General features: G+C 42.3%; 1 protein-coding gene across 2 annotated transcripts in view; it reads left to right on the top strand.

Annotated features, from left to right (window-relative positions):
• The window catches only part of DKK1 (dickkopf WNT signaling pathway inhibitor 1), a 61,606-nt gene that overhangs the window by 24,919 nt on the left and 19,125 nt on the right, over positions 1–17,562 (top strand). Inside the window, exon 1 of one of the 2 annotated variants that reach the window (XM_033942459.1) lies at positions 16,999–17,348. The exons of the other annotated variant lie outside the window; for it this stretch is intronic. Within the exon in view, the coding sequence (XP_033798350.1) occupies positions 17,133–17,348 (216 nt within the window). The 5' untranslated portion in view covers positions 16,999–17,132. Of the gene's footprint in view, positions 1–16,998; positions 17,349–17,562 lie in introns of those variants that run through there. 2 annotated transcript variants of the gene reach the window in all.

Genomic DNA, 17,562 nt, shown 5'->3' with positions numbered 1-17,562 from the left:
CACTGGGGGCACTATGGACACAGGAAGGTGGCACTAAGGACATGAGAAGGAGGCACTGGGGGCACTAAGGACTTGGGAAGGGGGCACTGGGGGCATTATGGACACAGGAAGGAGGCACTGGGGGCACTATGGACACGGGAAGGAGGCATTGGGGGCACTATGGACACCGGATGGAGGCACTGGGGCACTATGGACACCGGATGGAGGTAGAGAATGACAAGGTGACAAAATTCATCACCGTTCCCGTTCCCGCAGATAACCGCGGGAAACATCTTCATGTCATTCTTTAAGGAGAGAGGAAAGAATCAGAGTATAATTGGGCACAACCACTGACCCACAAGCTTTGCTTTGAAGAATGCTGGTGTAGAAGGACCGAGGTTGAAATAGACACTAGAAAATGACATGGGATTATTTCCCACGGTAATCCGCGGGGACGGGGACGGTGATGAATTTTGTCACCGTATCATTCTCTAGACGGAGGTACTGGGGGCACTATGGACACAGGACGGAGGCACTGAGGGCACTATGGACACAGGACAGATTCACTGGGGGCACTAAGGACATGTGAAGGAAGGCGGGAGGGAATAGAAAGGGACAATTGTTGGGCCAGAGTGCAGAAAGAAAGAAATGAAAGAAAGGATACACAGTCAATTAATAAATGTCCCCTTTTGATGAAAAAAAATAAATGGTCACGTTACCTCTGACTTACTTTCTCTGCAGCAGAGTCGGCAGCCGTGCTGAGGTGCAGGAAGGTCCTGCGCTGACTCGTCTGCCGGCTCTGCTCCAGAAAAAGTAAATTGCGTCGGAGGGGGTGGACCCGGCAGACGCAGTCATTGCGGGACTTTGCCTCAACTCCCTGTGTCTGCTGGGTCCACCCCCTCCGAAGTAACTTACTTCTTCTGGAGCAGAGTCAGCAGACAAGTCATCGCAGGACTTTCCAGCATGCGGCTGCTGAGTCCGCTCCAGAGCAAGTACGTCGGAGTGAGGTGGATTAGCAGCCAGCAGCTACAATCATCCTGGGACCTTGCTGCATGAAAGGAGAGAAAGGAGCAGGATTGCTGGAATGGAAGAGTAGTGGAGGGAAAGAAAGGGGGCAGGGTGGTATGGAAGAGTGGTGCTGATAGAATTGATGTACAGAGAAAGGGGAGAAACATAAGGGGGAAGGATATTGGAGAGAGAGAAAGGGGGCAGATGCTGATTGAAGAGGGGTGGATGGCAAGAGAAAGGGCAGACATTGGATGGTAGCGGGGAGCCTATGCTGGATGGAAGTGCAGATGGGAGAGATAAGGGAGCAAATGCAGGAAGGAAATGGGAGGAGAGAAAGAGGGGAGCAGACGCTTGATGGAAGTGGACAGAGAGAGCTGAATTTCAGGTTCCCCAGTCGCTGTAGAACAAAGCTGGAATTCCAGCGAAGGTAACACTGCCTCCGGGGTCAAGGGTGAGCTATTCAGCGCTGGTGGAGTAAGATTCATCTCCGCCGCTTCCTGTAGCACCGTCGGCATCCCTGACAACATCCCGGAGCATGGGGGAACTCGTGGACCAGCTGGGCTCAGTGAAACTTCACTGTCCGAAGTCGAGGACAGCCCCGCTAAATCAGCTGAAACGCCCCGTATAACTGGGACAGCATAGGTGGTTATTGCTGACTGGCGCATTAGCGGTGTAGCAGAGAGGGCAGGAAGTCCATTTCTCTGTTTTCCTCTTTGCTTCGGCATGAAGAAATAATAGGAAAAGGCAAGTTAAAAAGTGTTATTTTGCCGGCGTTGCAGGAGCTTCCTGCTATGCGACTTGCTCTGTCACCATCTTGAATCTCTCTCGTTTCCATTTGTTTTATATCAAGGATCGTTAACCAGTTTTGTAGCGGCCCTCTGGACCGACTCCATCCTACTTATATAGATATTAATTAAATCAATAGTGCTGGTTCAAACACCATCTAATACTTTTATTGAGCACTGCTATCTATATAGATAGTGGTGTTAAATATATGGATTAAGTTAAATGTGGTGCTGGCATTTAATTTAAGCCGGTGATCTCACCAGCTCAAAATCTGGCCCATTGTTAATAGCATTAATAAAATTATATCAATCTCTTTAGAGTACAATAAGGACTGGACAGACTTCAATTAGAGTACAGTATTTATAGTAACCATCCCACCCTAATCTTTACTGGCTTTACTTTAAAAAGCCCTTCACTTTGAAGTGACCCTTTCCACAAAGCCAGCCCAGCAGTTGCTGCACAGTAATAACATAAATCAGCAGGCAACTTAATCTTGAAAAGGCTGGCAAATGACAGCTCAGTGTTCTATGAACTTGCTTGGCTGTCATTCACAGTCTTGGCTGCCCAAGTGTAAAGCACCCACATCTTTTTCCTGTTTACTTTTTGATGCAAACAGGACAGCACAAGAAGCATATAGGAAGTTAGCGTGCAACATTTTACACTGGGACTATTCAAGGTCTTAGATTTCATGCACCAGCCTGTTGAAAATATATCTTATACTTATAAGTAAATAATATGCAATGCTTGACTGTACAACAATAACATTAACAGAAAAAAATGTTTATAAGCCATAGATTTTGTTTTTTAAAAGGAGCGCCATATGAGAAGACAGCAGCTAGAGCCAAAGAGCTGCTAGGGCGTGCAGGAAGATACCTAACCAGCAGACTAAAGGGAGATAATGTCTGTGCGTAGGAATTATTTGATCATGTCTCTGAAGGTACAGAGTAGAGAATGGCATGGCAACAAAATTCAGCACCATTTCCATCCCCACAGATAACCGCGGGAAACAATCTCGTGTCATTCTTTAGTGTCTATCTCAACCTCAGTCCTTCTACACCAGCATTCTTCAAAGCAAGGCTTTTGGGTCAGTAGTTGTGCCCATTCATACTCTGATTCTTCCCTCTCTCCTTAAAGAATGACGTGGAGATGGTTTCCTGTGGTTATAGGTGGGGTAGAAAAGATGATTAATTTTGTCACCATATCATTCTCTAGTAAAGAGTAGCATAATAAATGATGACAGATAAAGACCACAAAAGTAGAGAAGGGACAACGAACATCAACCGTTTAATTCGTTTCATAACCTCAGAATCCACCTTTATTCAAACTCTAATCCATTCTTTGATCATCTCACATATAGACTCTTGTAATTCAATCTACTATGGAATAACCCAAAAAGAAACCTGCCGGAGATTGAGGGGTGGTAGATTCAAGAGCAATGTTAGGAAATTCTACTTTACGGAAAGGGTGGTGGATGCCTGGAATGTGCTCCCGAGAGAGGTAGTGGAGAGGAAAACGGTGACTGAGTTCAAAGAAGTGTGGGATGAACACAGAGGATCTAGAATCAGAAAATAATATTAAATATTGAACTAAGGCCAGTACTGGGCAGACTTGCACGGTCTGTGTCTGTCGTTTGGGGGACGATGGGCTGGAGAGGGCTTCAATGGCTGGGAGGGTTTGATGGGATGGAGTAGGTTTTAACGGGGATTTCGGCAGTTGAAACCCAAGCACAGTACCGGGTAGAGCTTTGGATTCTTGCCCAGAAATAGCTAAGAAGAAAAAATTTAAAAATTTAAATTGAATCAGGTTGAGCAGACTGGATGGACCATTCAGGTCTTTATCTGCCGACATCTACTATGTTACTATGAATGCAACTAATTCAAAATACAGCAATTAAACTAATCCATAAAGCTACAAAATATGATCATGTTACCCCCCTACTTCGAGATTGTCACTTGTTACCAGTTTCTCAGATTCTTTACTACGATTCTTTTCTTAGTCTTCAAGATCAAGATTTCCCACCTGCCCGCCTTTCTAGATAAATATTTCATCCCATACACCCCTTCCAGGGCCCTCAGGTCCACTAACCAGAATTTACTAACAGTCCCGTCAATCAAGGATTTATATTATATTAGAAATACAATTTTCTCTTTTGTCGCGCCCTCACTTTGGAATGCAATGCCATCGATCCTTTGCTCTTAAAATTCCCTAAACAAGTTTAAAACATACCTTAAGACATTTCTTTTTAAAAACGCTTATCAAAATTCCAATTGAGCTCCCCCCAAAAATGGGAAAATAAAAAGCTTTCAGGAAGCCACACCCCCTTTTTCCTCTTCTTTTATCCTTCCCTTTCTTTTTATTTTCCTTCTTTTATCCTTTCCCTTCCCTCTTTCTTTCCCTTTGTCCCATACCCATTGTAATAAAGTCTTTGTTTTGGTCTCAATCCCCCTACTTTTATTTTGATATTTTTTTTTAAATATAATTTTAACATTTTAAATAATCTCTTACTTTTTATTATTGTAAATCAACCAGATACTTGTGATGGTCGGTATATCAAATTATAAATAAATTTGAAACTTGAACTTCAAGGACAATCAATTTACTAAAAACATATAAATAATAAAAATAAATACATATAAATGGCTAAAACATAAGGCAAACTTTTATGGAGAGTCTTTAATCCTTTTTGTACTGGACCCCAACACAGTCCATGTTTCAGCTTGAAGAGCCTTCCTCAGGGTAAATTGATAACTTTCTAGTGGTGACTTGATTTGACAGCTCGCTCTGTTCTTTTGGCCTGGGCCACACATTATTTTGCAAGCTCTTATTCCTTTTGGTTTTTTACAAGCATATTGGCACCATCTACTGGATTTCATCAATATACCCCTGAGGCAAAAATGAGATTGAGTAGATATTCATGTAAACAATAATAGCAGTGGTTTAAATGAGCAAGGTTGGGGAAAAGGTGAGGCACTGTGGCCATACTGTAAAGAGACAATGGCATTTCATTTATGCTAGGGTGGTTATAGAACTTAATCTCAGGAATAGGAACTGGAGAAAGATATAACCAAAGACATTCAAATGGGTAGGAACAAAGTAGGAACTGAGACATTTTATCCTGCAAGATGTGAATTAGACAGGACCAATAAAGAGAAAGGTTCTGGGATTCCTTCAAAAGATTTATGTCAGGCATTGATTGATGAAACCCATAACAAAGTGACACTGGACCTGGAATTTATGAATGCAGTTGTTTCTCAAGTCTTTTTTAAAATTATTATTAGTATTTTAATTGAAATTTAATTGAAATTTTACAAATACAAAAGTATAAGAATAAAACAAACAATAAGCTGCAGATACCAAAATATACATAATAATATGCAAAATATAGTATAGTTAATATACAAAGTAAAGTTAATTAGGATTTACATGTGTCCTTACATATTCATCAAGAGAGGTCCAAATTTTTGTGTATCTGGCTATGTTATTTTGTTTGAATGTTATTATTTTCTCATACTTTCTGATGACCCAAAGCTGATTCCACCATTTGTAAAAATTAAGTCTAGAATTGTCTTTCCAATTGGAAACAATATGGTGGGTAGCTTAGGCAATCATGAAATCAAATATTTTTTCTCAAGTCTGCTTAAGATCTCACATGAGCACACGTTACAATCAAACACCATGGTTTTATATAACAGTCCAGCCAGAGACGAATCATTACAAAAGTAAACATCTGGATTTCAAATATATCAGCTCTGGAACAAGGGGTTCCATGATGGGTTGCTGACAGAATATAAGGAAGAAAGAAGTGGAAGAACACTAAGCTAATATAGAAGAAGCAAGAGCAGCAGAAAAGTTAAAAACAAAAGTACAAGAGTATGGTTTTCTAAAGAGATGGATTTTAAAGTAAGAGCACAATAAATAACCAGCTATACTTGAATGGGGATAAGAAAAATCAGGATGGCAAAGGAAGAAAAGATAACTAAGAGGCAAAATAAGGAGACAATGCTATTGGTTTTCAATGATAAAATAAGTTAGAGAAGGGCCGCTGATAATTACCAAGGGTTCACTTAGGTATAGAGTAGCTATTATGCCATTTACAGAGAAGAGTGTGTACAACTAGAAAAACAGAAAGTGAAAAAGTACATCTTAAAATGGAAGAATTTGAAAGAGGGCAAATGGAAGAATTTGAGAGTGGGAGAATGGCCTTAGAAATTACAGGAACTAACTCTTCTAGAAAACCATAAACGTCAAAACTGTCTACACTGACACCCCTTTTCCTGCTTCCTGTTGCTCCAGTTATCATTATTCCACATAGCAAACTCTTAAAATAGATGGGAAATATGCTCTTTAACATATCTAAAGTAGTCAATTAAGGGAACTTCATTTAATGTTCATACATCATATGCATATTTATTCTTTGCAAGCTAAAAAGAGGTATGCCTATAGTGAGAGATGGTGTCAAAGGCACCCTGAAACATTATGTGTGGGATTCCCTGAGGATTTGGGCAGTTGTGTTGAGGCATGTAAATACAATGTTGGGGGTATAGATTACTATGAAACCACAAATGAGCCTGCTTGACAGAATGGATCCAATGGATTGAAAGTGTACAAGTTCCTGCATAAAGATTTTTTAATAGCCAAATGATTCATTATGCTGCAGTGGATTGCTGAGTATCCCCTGACATTGACATTATGGCAAAATCAAATGCACAGACTTAGGCATGGAAAAGATATCTAGTGAAACGGTGGGACCAGCATCTATAAAATGGATTTTGAAAGTGTGAATCCCCTTTTCAGAATCATTAAAAATGAGAGTGTGAACTGTATTATTGAATAATTTAGAAGTTTAACAATCATATTTTTTTAGGGCGGGGTTGAAGTTCAGAGAGAGAAAATAAAGCCATTTATTCTTTGATTTAACGTACTGTAGTGCATGATTTGTATTGCTTTTCATAGAACTTTTGGCTGCAATGTTTAAAAGTGAGATAATAAAGATGATGGAGAGGATATTATGTGGAAAGACTAAGAAAGATGCTGGATTATGTTGGGCAGGAAGGGTAGAGAGAAAGAAGCTGGACATGGAGAGAGATTGGGACTGAGAAGGGACATATTGAGCATGGGGTAGCATAGTGACCTTGGAGAAATCACTTAATCCTACATTATCCCAGGAAAATTAGATAGAGTTTGAGCCCATTGGGACAGATAGGGAAAAATGCTTGAATACCTGAATGTAAACCACTTAGACTATAAGTGGTATATAAATACTAAAAATAAATAAATAAATAAATAAATAAATATAGAGGGTTAGTACTGGAAAGAGAAAGAGTAGGGATACAAAGGACCAAAGCTGAATTTTTGGGAAGGGGTTAGGGACACAGAAGAGGGAGCATAGGGTTAGAAAGGTGTGATGTTGGATATGGGAGATAGGGACACAGAGAGGCAATGCAGAACAAGAGAGGGTATGGATAAAGAATGGAGATGCTAAGGGACAGGGACAAGTAGAGAAGATGGATAATGTATATGGAGAAAGAAGAAATGTAATACGGATAGAAGACCCTGCAAGACAGAGGAAAATAGAAAACAGAGATTGGACCGATAAAAAAAAAAAAATCAAATGATGAGACAACAAAGGTAGATCAATAATTTTATTTCCTATTTAGGTAGGAAAAATTATTTTATTTAAATTTAGTGACTGAAATGTGTCAGTTTTGAAAATTTACATCTGCTGTCTATATTTTGCACTGTTCAGGTAAAGCTAGTCTCAGGGCACTGGTTTTTGACCTAAGGACCGCCACGTGAGCGGACTGCTGGGCATGATGGACCACTGGTCTGACCCAGCAGCGGCAATTCTTATGTTCTTAGCGCTTCATCTGTCAAGTTGGTCCTGTCACACAACTGAAAGCATACTTCGTGAAGGAACTTTAGCTTCTGGGACTGATTTACTGAAGTTTCTTTGCCTACAGACAGAATAGAAAAGATCCTTAATATATCAGTTTCTGAAAGAGCCACTGCTGATGTGGAAGGGAATTTCTGCTCCCTCCCCCCCCCAAAAAAAAAGAAAAAATTAACTGCAGACAGTTTTGGATGGTTGGGGAAGGGGAAGCGAGATAGGTCTCAACTGCTGGCAATGGCATATGGAGGGGGCAGACCTCTATGGGCGCCATCTTGACAGGGATTTCAGCATCTCTCTTCCTCTCCACCCATCCACCTCTTCAAATCTTCTCCAGCAGTGGGCAACATCTCCTATCTTCTGCTCGCACCAGCCTCATTTCTCCATCTGATGTCACTTCATGGTTGCAGACCAGGAAGTGATGTCAGAGGGAGAACTGAGGCTTCGGCTTCATTTATAGGAAAAATGAGTCGCCCATGGGTAAAAGCTGAGACTTATAAGCCAAAAAAAGCCTTTCTTCTAAGCCAAGTAGCCCTGCAGAGGTCAGGAAATATTAAAACCTTTTGACCAAGAAAATATGTTATTATAATGCAAAGGAAGCAATCAAGGTGATCTTAGATGTTGCAAGACCTTGATTTGTATACACTGCATTCATTATATTTAAATTTATTTCATGTATATTCATTGTGGATATCCTGAAAACCTGACTGGCAAGGGGGTACTCAAACACTGTTCTAGGGAACCAAAACAGCCAAAATTGTCTGCAGAATAATCCTTTTGCTGGTTCCTATTGTTTCAACCGTTGTTAATTCACATACAGTAGCATGTTCTTACAATAGGTGGTAAAGATTCCTTAGGGATCTGCAATACCCCATCATGTTTTTCTTTAACATATCTGAAGATGACAAAACTGTAGATTTCTGAAAATTAAGGAAGCACAGCTTTAAACACTGTTCATAGTTCTCTAATGCTTCCCTGAGCTTTAATTTCCTACTTTTTCAAAAGGTCCCCATGACAAGGGAAAGGGATTTGATATTCTGCCTTTCTGTGCTTACAATCAAAGCAGTTTACATATTATATTCAGGTACTTATTTTGTATCTGGGGCAATGGAGGGTTAGGGCCTGGATTCTAAAAGCAGCGCTGATAGGAATGATTCTATGTTGAAGGTAGGTGCACGTTCCCTCACTTAACTGTGGAGACAAGGCCATTCATTACTCCACGGGGTGGTGAATGACCTTGTCCCTGTACCCGTGGCAACCATTTTGTCTCTCTCTCTCTGTTTCGGTGGGTTACCCGCAGTTACCTGTGGCTAGCCGCAGGTAACAGCCACTGTGTCATTCTCTAATTCACCACTCTCTCAATGAGAGTGACCGCGCTGTCCAGCAGCTTCCTCCCTCCTTCTTCCCGATCACTGCCTTCCGGGCATCTCCCTCCCTACCTCTCTTCCTCTCACCTCCGCTGGTGATTCTCCGAGCAGCACAATTGAGCCTTTAAACAAGTTGCACGGCGGCTGCTTAAAACTTCTCCTCTGTTGCAACCGGAAACAGGAAGTTGCATCAGAGGAGAAGCTCCGGATAGCCGTATGCGACTTGATGAAAGGCTCGGGCAGCTCGGAGAATCACCAGCGAATGTAAGGGGAAGGGAGGGAGATGACCGGACCACGGCAATAGGGAAGGGCCTGCTGGACCGCGCAAGGGGACTGCATTGTGTACAATGACCATGCTGCTGGCTTCTTCCCTCCCTCTGGAGCCTGGTCTTGTCACCCGGTGGATGCTGTATCGCTCCCCTGTAGGTGGAACTTGTAGTGCTGTTGTCTGGATGTGTTCTTCGTCACCTCCTCCAGTTCACCAACGGCGTGGTTTATTTGTTGGAACTTGCCTGGGTGTTGGGCGATCAAGTGGTGCTGGTGTCCAGAGGCTTTCCTGGCCTTCCTCTTCTTCCGGGGCCTGCTTGCCTCATTGTCCACTTGGCTGGTCTGCTTTCTCCTGCTCTGGCCCATTGGGGTGGGTTCTGCTTTGAGCCGCCTCAAGTCACAGCCACCAACTCCTTTTTCTTCAGGAGGTTTCAGATTGGTCTACTATCAGGCTACTTCAGAGACCAGCTTAATTTTCTTCGGGACTGTTTTCAGATTTTTTTTTTTTAATCTCATGTTCATTTTTTTCTATTTTAGCTCAATTGTAATTATATGTATTCTTTTTGTTACCTACTACTTTATTTTTATTTCTATTTTTTTTAATGTAATCTTTATTTTCATCCTCACTGAATACTTATTATGATATACGCATCTTATCTCTATCTCTGTATTTCCTATCATCAATGGAGTTCCTTTCATAAATTATTTGCATTGTAAACTGCTTAGGTCTGTGATATGCTAGAGTGGTATAACAAGTCTTAATAAAACATAAGCATAATATTGTTTCTTTTTATACTTTAATAAAATAAGTTCAGTATAAAACCATTTGGGGCTTGTGCAGATGGGATCAGATGGTTTGCGGGAACAGGGACCAAGCTCACGGGGATGGGACGGGGACGAGCCAAGCTCGTGGGGACGGGACAGAGACATGGACAAATTTTTTCCCTCGTGTCATTCTCTATGGTGATTGCCTGGAATCCCTCCCCCTCCCCCAGTAGAAGGTGGTGGAGACAAAAAGGGTAAACAGGCAGACAGAAGAGTTCCTCGCCTTGGGATACAAGCAAAGACATAAGAACATAAGAAACGCCTTCACCGGATCAGACCGAGGTCCATCTAGTCCGGCGATCCGCACACGCGGCAGCCCATTTAGGTACTCCTTTATGGAGACCCGGATTTACCGTATCCCTCAATATGATATGGTAAATCCATATGATATGGTAAAGGCAAGGGGAATGTCTTAACAACCAAAATAAGTCTTTATTAGAAACAGTAGGTCTCAGCAAGGATCTCAGCTTCAGCGTTTAAAAGTACTTTCAGAACATAAAAATGTAATAGCCTTACTGGGTCAGACCAATGGTCCATCAAGCCCAGTAGCCCGTTCTCACGGTGGCCTATCCAGGTCACTAGTACCTGTCCAAAACCCAAGGAGTAGCAATATTCCATGCTACCGATCCAGGGCAAGCAGTGGCTTCCCCCTTGTCTTTCTCAATAACACACTTTGGACTTTTCCTCCAGGAACTTGTCCAAAACTTTCTTAAAATAAGCTACGCTATCCGCTCTTACCACATTCTCTGGCAATGCGTTCCAGGGCTTAACTATTCTCTGAGTGAAAAAAATAAAAAAATTCCTCCTATTGGTTTTAAAAGAATTTCCCTATAACTTCGAGTGTCCCTTAGTCTTTGTCATTTTTTGACAGAATGAAAAAAACGATCCACTTGTACCCGTTCTACTCCACTCAGGATTTTGTAGACTTCAGTAGGGGACACTTTGATAAAACAATGCAGGTTCTCAATAAAACTGTTGAGTATTCAAAGGCAAGGAGGTAACACTCAAAATGAAGATCAGACTTGTCCATGCACTAATTTTCTCAGTGGTCAGTTATGGATGCGAAAACTGGACTCGGCGCTGTAGCTGCTGCAGGAGGAGCAGCTGGTTTAACCATTCTTCCTTCTGCTCCGTCTTTATTTCTCTGGGCAAGAAAACACAGTTTTAAATTCAAATCAAACACAAACCAAACAGAGAGGGCCTGAAGAAGGTGATCCTTGTTGGGAACTACTGTTTCTAATAAAGACTTGTTTTGGTTGTTAAGACATCCCCCTTGCCTTTTTTTTTGTTGTCTTAGAGACAAAAAGGGTAACATAATTCATGAACGCATGGTCTATCAAGCCCAGTACCATCCTCTGGCCAATCCAGGTCGTTATTACCTGGCAAAACTCCCAAAAGTAGCAACATTATATCCCAGTAGCCTGTCCTCATGGTGGCCTATCCAGGTCACTAGTACCTAGCAAAAAAACCCCATACAATAGCAGCATTCCATGCTACCGATCCAGGGCAAGAAGCGGCTTCCCCCATGTCTGTCTCAATAACAGACTATGGACTTTTCCTCCAAGAAATTGTCCAAACCTTTCTTAAAACCAGCTTTGTTAACCACTCTTACCACAACCGCTGGCAATGTGTTCCAGATCCAGAGCTTAACTATTCTCTCAGTGAAAAATATTTCCTCCTATTGGTTTTAAAATTATATCCCTGTAACTTCAAGTCTCTCCTAGTCTTTGTAATTTTTGACGGAGTAAAAAAAAACACAAATGATTCCTATATGGAAAGATAATAGAATCAAAATAACTTAAGCCATGCTTAAGTGGCAAATCCACTAGTAAGGCTAGTTCCGGACAGATTTCTACAGTCATGGCTAGAAATGTTTGGACTGGAATAGGCTTTAGCAGCAAACTCAGTAGTTGAAAATTAAGCCAATGCCAGGCAGACTTTTACATTCTGTGGCCTGAAAATGGCAAGGACCACTCAGGATCAAGAAGGCATTCGTTATTCTATGGTAGAAATGCATCTTGATGGACAGACCGGATGGATCATCAGGCCTTTCTCTACTATCATCTACTATGTTATTGTATAAATGGTTTAATGAATTTTGCACAAACCTTTTTTCTCCACATTAAGCAAGCAAGATAGTTAAGTAAAAGGACCCCTATGCCAGTATGTGCACTTTTATAGAATAACACTTAGGATCCTTTTACACAAGTGACACTTTTCACTGCATTAACACACAAAAGGCATGCATAACTACAGGTGTGCAGTTACAGACTTGCCTTTTTATTGTAATTTCAGCTTGACCTCTAGCTGTAATATAACAAGAATACCACTAGGGGACAAAATACATCATTTTGATTCCAGGGAACCAGCAGGGAAGGACTGATTGGGGATCACTTTTGTCCCACCAGTTATGAATGAGAGCACCAGATAAGAGCCAAGGGTCCAGGGAGTAGGAGAGGCTTGGTTTTCTTAGGGGGGGGGGGTCTGGGTTAATGGGGTTATGGCTTGGTTTGGGAGAGGTTTGGGAGGGGTCAGTATAGAGATGGGAAGTGTCAGCACTGTTCCCTCTATGCTGAGTAGAAGTTCTCCATCTACAGTCCTGCCAGTAGGGGGTGCTGTATCACTATCACATTTTCAGTAGTCAGAGGCAGGCAAGCTCTGCAGCACTATAGGGAATCTGCCTTTCCCTATCGATTGGGAACACAATATTGAAGCACCACCCCCCACTGGCAGCAATGCAGTTGGAGGACTCCCAAACAACTTAGAGGGAACAGTGGTATCAGGGGTCAGTGATGGGATGGGAAACGCCATCAGGTTCAGGGTATATGCATATACAGTATATATATATATATATATATATATATATATATATATATATATATATAAATAAAATCGGAGGTATGTATGTGTGTATGTATGTGTGTATGTGCCGCGATCACGCAAAAACGGCTTGACCGATTTGAACGAAACTTGGTATGCAGATCCCTCACTACCTGGGGTGATATGTTCTGGGGGTCTCGCGGCCCACCTGCACACGTGGGCGGAGCTACAAACAGAAAATCAGATTTCACCCATTCATGTCACTGGAAAATATGTAAAAAGCTGCAATTCTCACAGTAATTCAAAAACGGCTTGACCGATTTGAACGAAACTTGGTATGCAGATCCCTCACTACCTGGGGTGATATGTTCTGGGGGTCTCGCGGCCCACAACTCTATGTTGCTTGCTCAAGGGTGGGTTCACCCAAGAATTTATATGTTCTTGCTCCAGGAGGTGAAACTAAAATTGTTGTTTATAATCACGTTTTGCGTTAGTTGTATTGTATTCATTTTGTCAAATATTTCACATTATAATTTGAATATTGTACTTTTTATTAAGCTGTAAAAAAATAATTTCATTCACCACTATAAAGTATCTTTATTTGAATCCATTTACAGTGTTATTGCTATAATTAAATACCCGTGCAACGTCGGGGCATCAGCTAGTATATATATATATACATACATACACACACACTGCCCCTTCAGAAATATTCCTAGCTGCAGCCCCACAAATAAAAAAAAGCTCCAAATACTCCTCTCTTCCTCTATCTCTGTCTCTTTTAAAATTGCTGCTCCCAGTGGACATGCTGGCAAATACCTATGTATTTGCCAGTGTCATTCTCAATTCACCTCTCATTGACCTCTGTATAATGTGCCTTAACAAATATAGAAATTGTAATTCACAGGTTGCTTTGAAGCTCTTACCCTTGCCTGCCATTGCAGCAGCAGGCTCACAGCTTGAATGCCATTTTAGTAGTGAGGAATCAAAAAGGATCTGATCAAATATTTTACACCTTTAAGTATGCATGATATTTAGAAAAAAAATGCACAAGGGACTGCCTTTCATCTAAGATTCTACATTCTGCTATGATGAAGTCATTTTCCTTAAAAGGAACTTTACATAGGATTCTAACCTCTTTCAGTTTATATCACAATGAGATTGTTGTGCATGCTCTCCAGACTCCACCCAAGTTATGTCTTAAATGTAAAATTATTTCCGGAGGAAGGGAAGTTGAATCCTCCATGAGAAATTGTGTCCTAGTTATTGTAACTAGATAGACAAAATATATGAGGGGCTGCTGAAAAGTTCTCAACAAAACCAAGAAGAGAATTATGTGGAGCCATGAAACTTACAAGCTATTCCACACTTTTCTTGACACTTTTTTTTCAACGAGACAAATGCATCTTGTAAATGGGCACAAGTATAGGGAAACCAAGCCACTATGACATCACCAATAAGGTTGGCTCTTAGGCACTGGTGGAATGAGGCATTATGACATCACAATACAAGGTACTGCTGAAAAGTTCTCAGCCCGTCCAAAAAGAGAATGATGTGGAGCCATGAAACTTACAAGTTATTCCATACTTTTCTTGACAATTTTTATTTCAATGTTGTGAAATGAAGCAAAAAATCAGTGGCATAGCTGGGGAGGTTGATGCTAGGGGCGGTGCCCCCCAGAACCACCACGCAGTGTGCCCCCTGCTCTTTCTCACCTGTTTGATTGCCATGGTTCTTGAAATGTTCACCAGCATGAGCAGTATCTTCCAGCTCCTTCTTGCACCGGCCTCGACTCCCTTCTGATGTCACATCCTGGTCCCGCAACTGGGAAGTGATGCCAGAAGGGAGCCGAGGCCAGTGTGAGCAGTAGGTGAAAAATGCTTGCACTGGTGAACATTTCAACAGGTACGCTGGGGGTATAGAGGAGAGATGCCAGTGCCAGTGCCGTGAAGGCAGTGCCCACTGCAGTCCACATCCCCTGCCCCCTTTATTATGCCTGTGAAAAATGTCAAGAAAAATGTTTAATTCTTCTTTGCTAAAGTTGCTTATACCAAGAGCTAGATTCCCTAAAGCCCCCTTATCTGTCCATTCCGTGTCCGAGTCTTTCCTGGGCAACTGATCCACCAAGCCTCCTCATGCAAATGTCTGCAATCAGAGGCCCGCCCCACAGTGACTCCACAGATTGCATCAGAGTCTGTAGATGGTCTGCGCATGTGCTTGCTGTCCGTCAACAAAACTTTGCTTTTTTATTTTTTGACGTTTTTACTCGTGAGCTCATGGTTTTAACCCGCGGGTTTAAAGCGGGGCTGCACTGCGGCATGTTTTGGAACAGAACAGAACACGTCATAGTGCAGCCCCACTTTAAACTCATGGGTTAAAACCACGGGCTCATACTGAGAGGAAGGGCGGCAGAGCAGAAGAAGTCGGGGTGGCAGAGCAGGAGAATCAGAAAGCAAGGTATTTTCAGGGCTGCAGGTCTGGGATTTCAGGGTGGCAGAGAGCAGGAAAGGATGTGAGCGACTGGTCCCCAGCAGTCGCTTCTTTTTTGATCGGCCAGCCCAGTCGGTGTTCCTGAACAAGTTTAGTGAATCGAGGCCCTTCCTACTTTGCATGCCGTTTCCCCTCATTTCTATTCATGGATTTGATCAGGTGCGGGAGGAAGGTTAGTGAATCAGATCGGGGTTGCAAAATGGTTGGGACATGATCGGTGGGCTTAGGGCTAGATTCATGAACCTGCCCGATCGGGCCCAATCTGGGCCCGATCCAGGCAGGTCCAATGAATTCAGAAAACTTCAATATGCATTTGGGGGCGATTGGAGGAATCCCCCATCTGTCTGCCCAGAATGCTCTATAGCGATCACAGCGCATGCGCTGGACCTCCGGACCCTGCAGGGTTCCCCCCCCCCCTTTTTAACTTTTGGACCCCATGGTTTTAATCAGCTTAAGCCCACGGGTTAAAAGCATGGGCTTACACTATGGGGAAGGGTGGGAGAGTCGGGGCAGGCAGGTTCGGGGCAGGAAAGCATTCGGGGCAGCAGGAGATCGGGGCTGTTAGGGCAGAGAGCAGTGCGGCAGAAGGCAGGGCAGCTGGAAAGGGCTTGAGCGACTGGTCCTCAGCAGTCGCTTGGGAGCGATCGGCCAGCCCAGTCGGCGTTGCAGGGTTTTGGTTTGTGAATCAGGTCCCTGCCTATTTTGCATGCCGTTGCCCTCATTTACATGCGTAGATCAGAGGATGGTCGGCAGAGAGGTAAATGAATCGGGCCGGGGTCGCTAAGGGGTTGCAAACCGATCGGTACACGATCGGTTTGCCTTGTGAATCTAGCCCTTAGTGAATCTAGCCCCAAGTCATTTTTTGACTTGGTCTAGTTTGCAATTTACAAATCCCTGTCTCACCTCTGAATCACCACAGATTGTCTCACCTCTGAATATCTCATCAACAAGCAATTAGAGAGGTTTAACTCTATTCTTACTAATCTTTTGATGTGAAAAGTGAGTTGTCTTTTTATGTGTCTTTAAGGAAACACATTAACAAAGCAAAGATGCATAACAAACATCTCCTAAAACCCAAAGAGCTAGTAATTTTTTCATACCATAAGAAACATGCTAAATAAATGTTAAAAAAGCCTCCTTCCTTTATCAAAGTGTTTAGTCCAAAATCTTTAATTTAAACAATTGATCATTTTTGCATAGTTTGAGTTCCTAAAGAATTTTTTTTTTGAGCAACCAATACCATGGACAAATATTTGTCAAATGATGAATAGGAGCATTCACCATCAAATGAAGCACATGAAAGACTTTCTATTCATATCACTTGAAACTATACCAAGAAAGAGATTTATATAATCTGTTAAAAATTCATTGATAATTGCAACAATTATTGCAAAACCCTCTGCCTGGGAGTATGTCCAACAATTTAGACGGGTGGGAGTGTCAGAATGTCCAAGTCTTTGAAATCCCATCTCTGTCTTTGTTGTAGTCTCTCCTAGGGGCGGGAATACAAACAACCCTAGATGTATAAATGCAACTCTAACACAGAGAGAGTCTCAGAGATCAGCAAATCAGTTACAGCCAGCGTTTAGCCTGCACTGTTCAATCAGGACTACTTGATCCCTCCAGAAGAAAACAGCTTTGCTTTGGGAGGTGCTCTGAGTACAGCTCTCCTCTCGAGATCTGGCATCTTGCGTGCGCCTGAGATGTATCTGGAAGTAGCCCACGTAATCCTAGCAGCGGTTGCTCTGTGCTGCTCCCGGAATAGTGCATCTGCCTCGGTGATGTCTAACTCGAATGCCATCAAAAACCTACCTGCAGCAGGAGGAGTGCAACAGGGCACGGGCTACCCTGTCAGTGCTAGTCCAGACCTACTAGTTCAGGAAACTGGCAATAAGAACCAGGCTGTCGAAAGCTACCAGGTAAATTACTGCTTTAAGTATGCAATAGATGTTTTGAATCAAAGCCAATCTTCTTCACTCCTCACTAGAATTTAAATGGCATGGGCAAGGTTTCTAAGAACTCTATGGCTTTTCTCTTAACTCATACTTTAAAAATCTTTAGGATAAGATGAGAGCAAAACCCATCTGAAGGAAACTAAGGGCTCCTTTTACTAAGGTACGCTAGCGTTTTTAG

The sequence above is a fragment of the Geotrypetes seraphini genome, chromosome 4, assembly GCF_902459505.1.
Source record: "Geotrypetes seraphini chromosome 4, aGeoSer1.1, whole genome shotgun sequence".
Lineage (NCBI taxonomy): Eukaryota > Metazoa > Chordata > Amphibia > Gymnophiona > Dermophiidae > Geotrypetes > Geotrypetes seraphini.
Note: the sequence above shows the minus strand (reverse complement) of the source record. Positions and strands in the feature narration are given on the sequence as shown.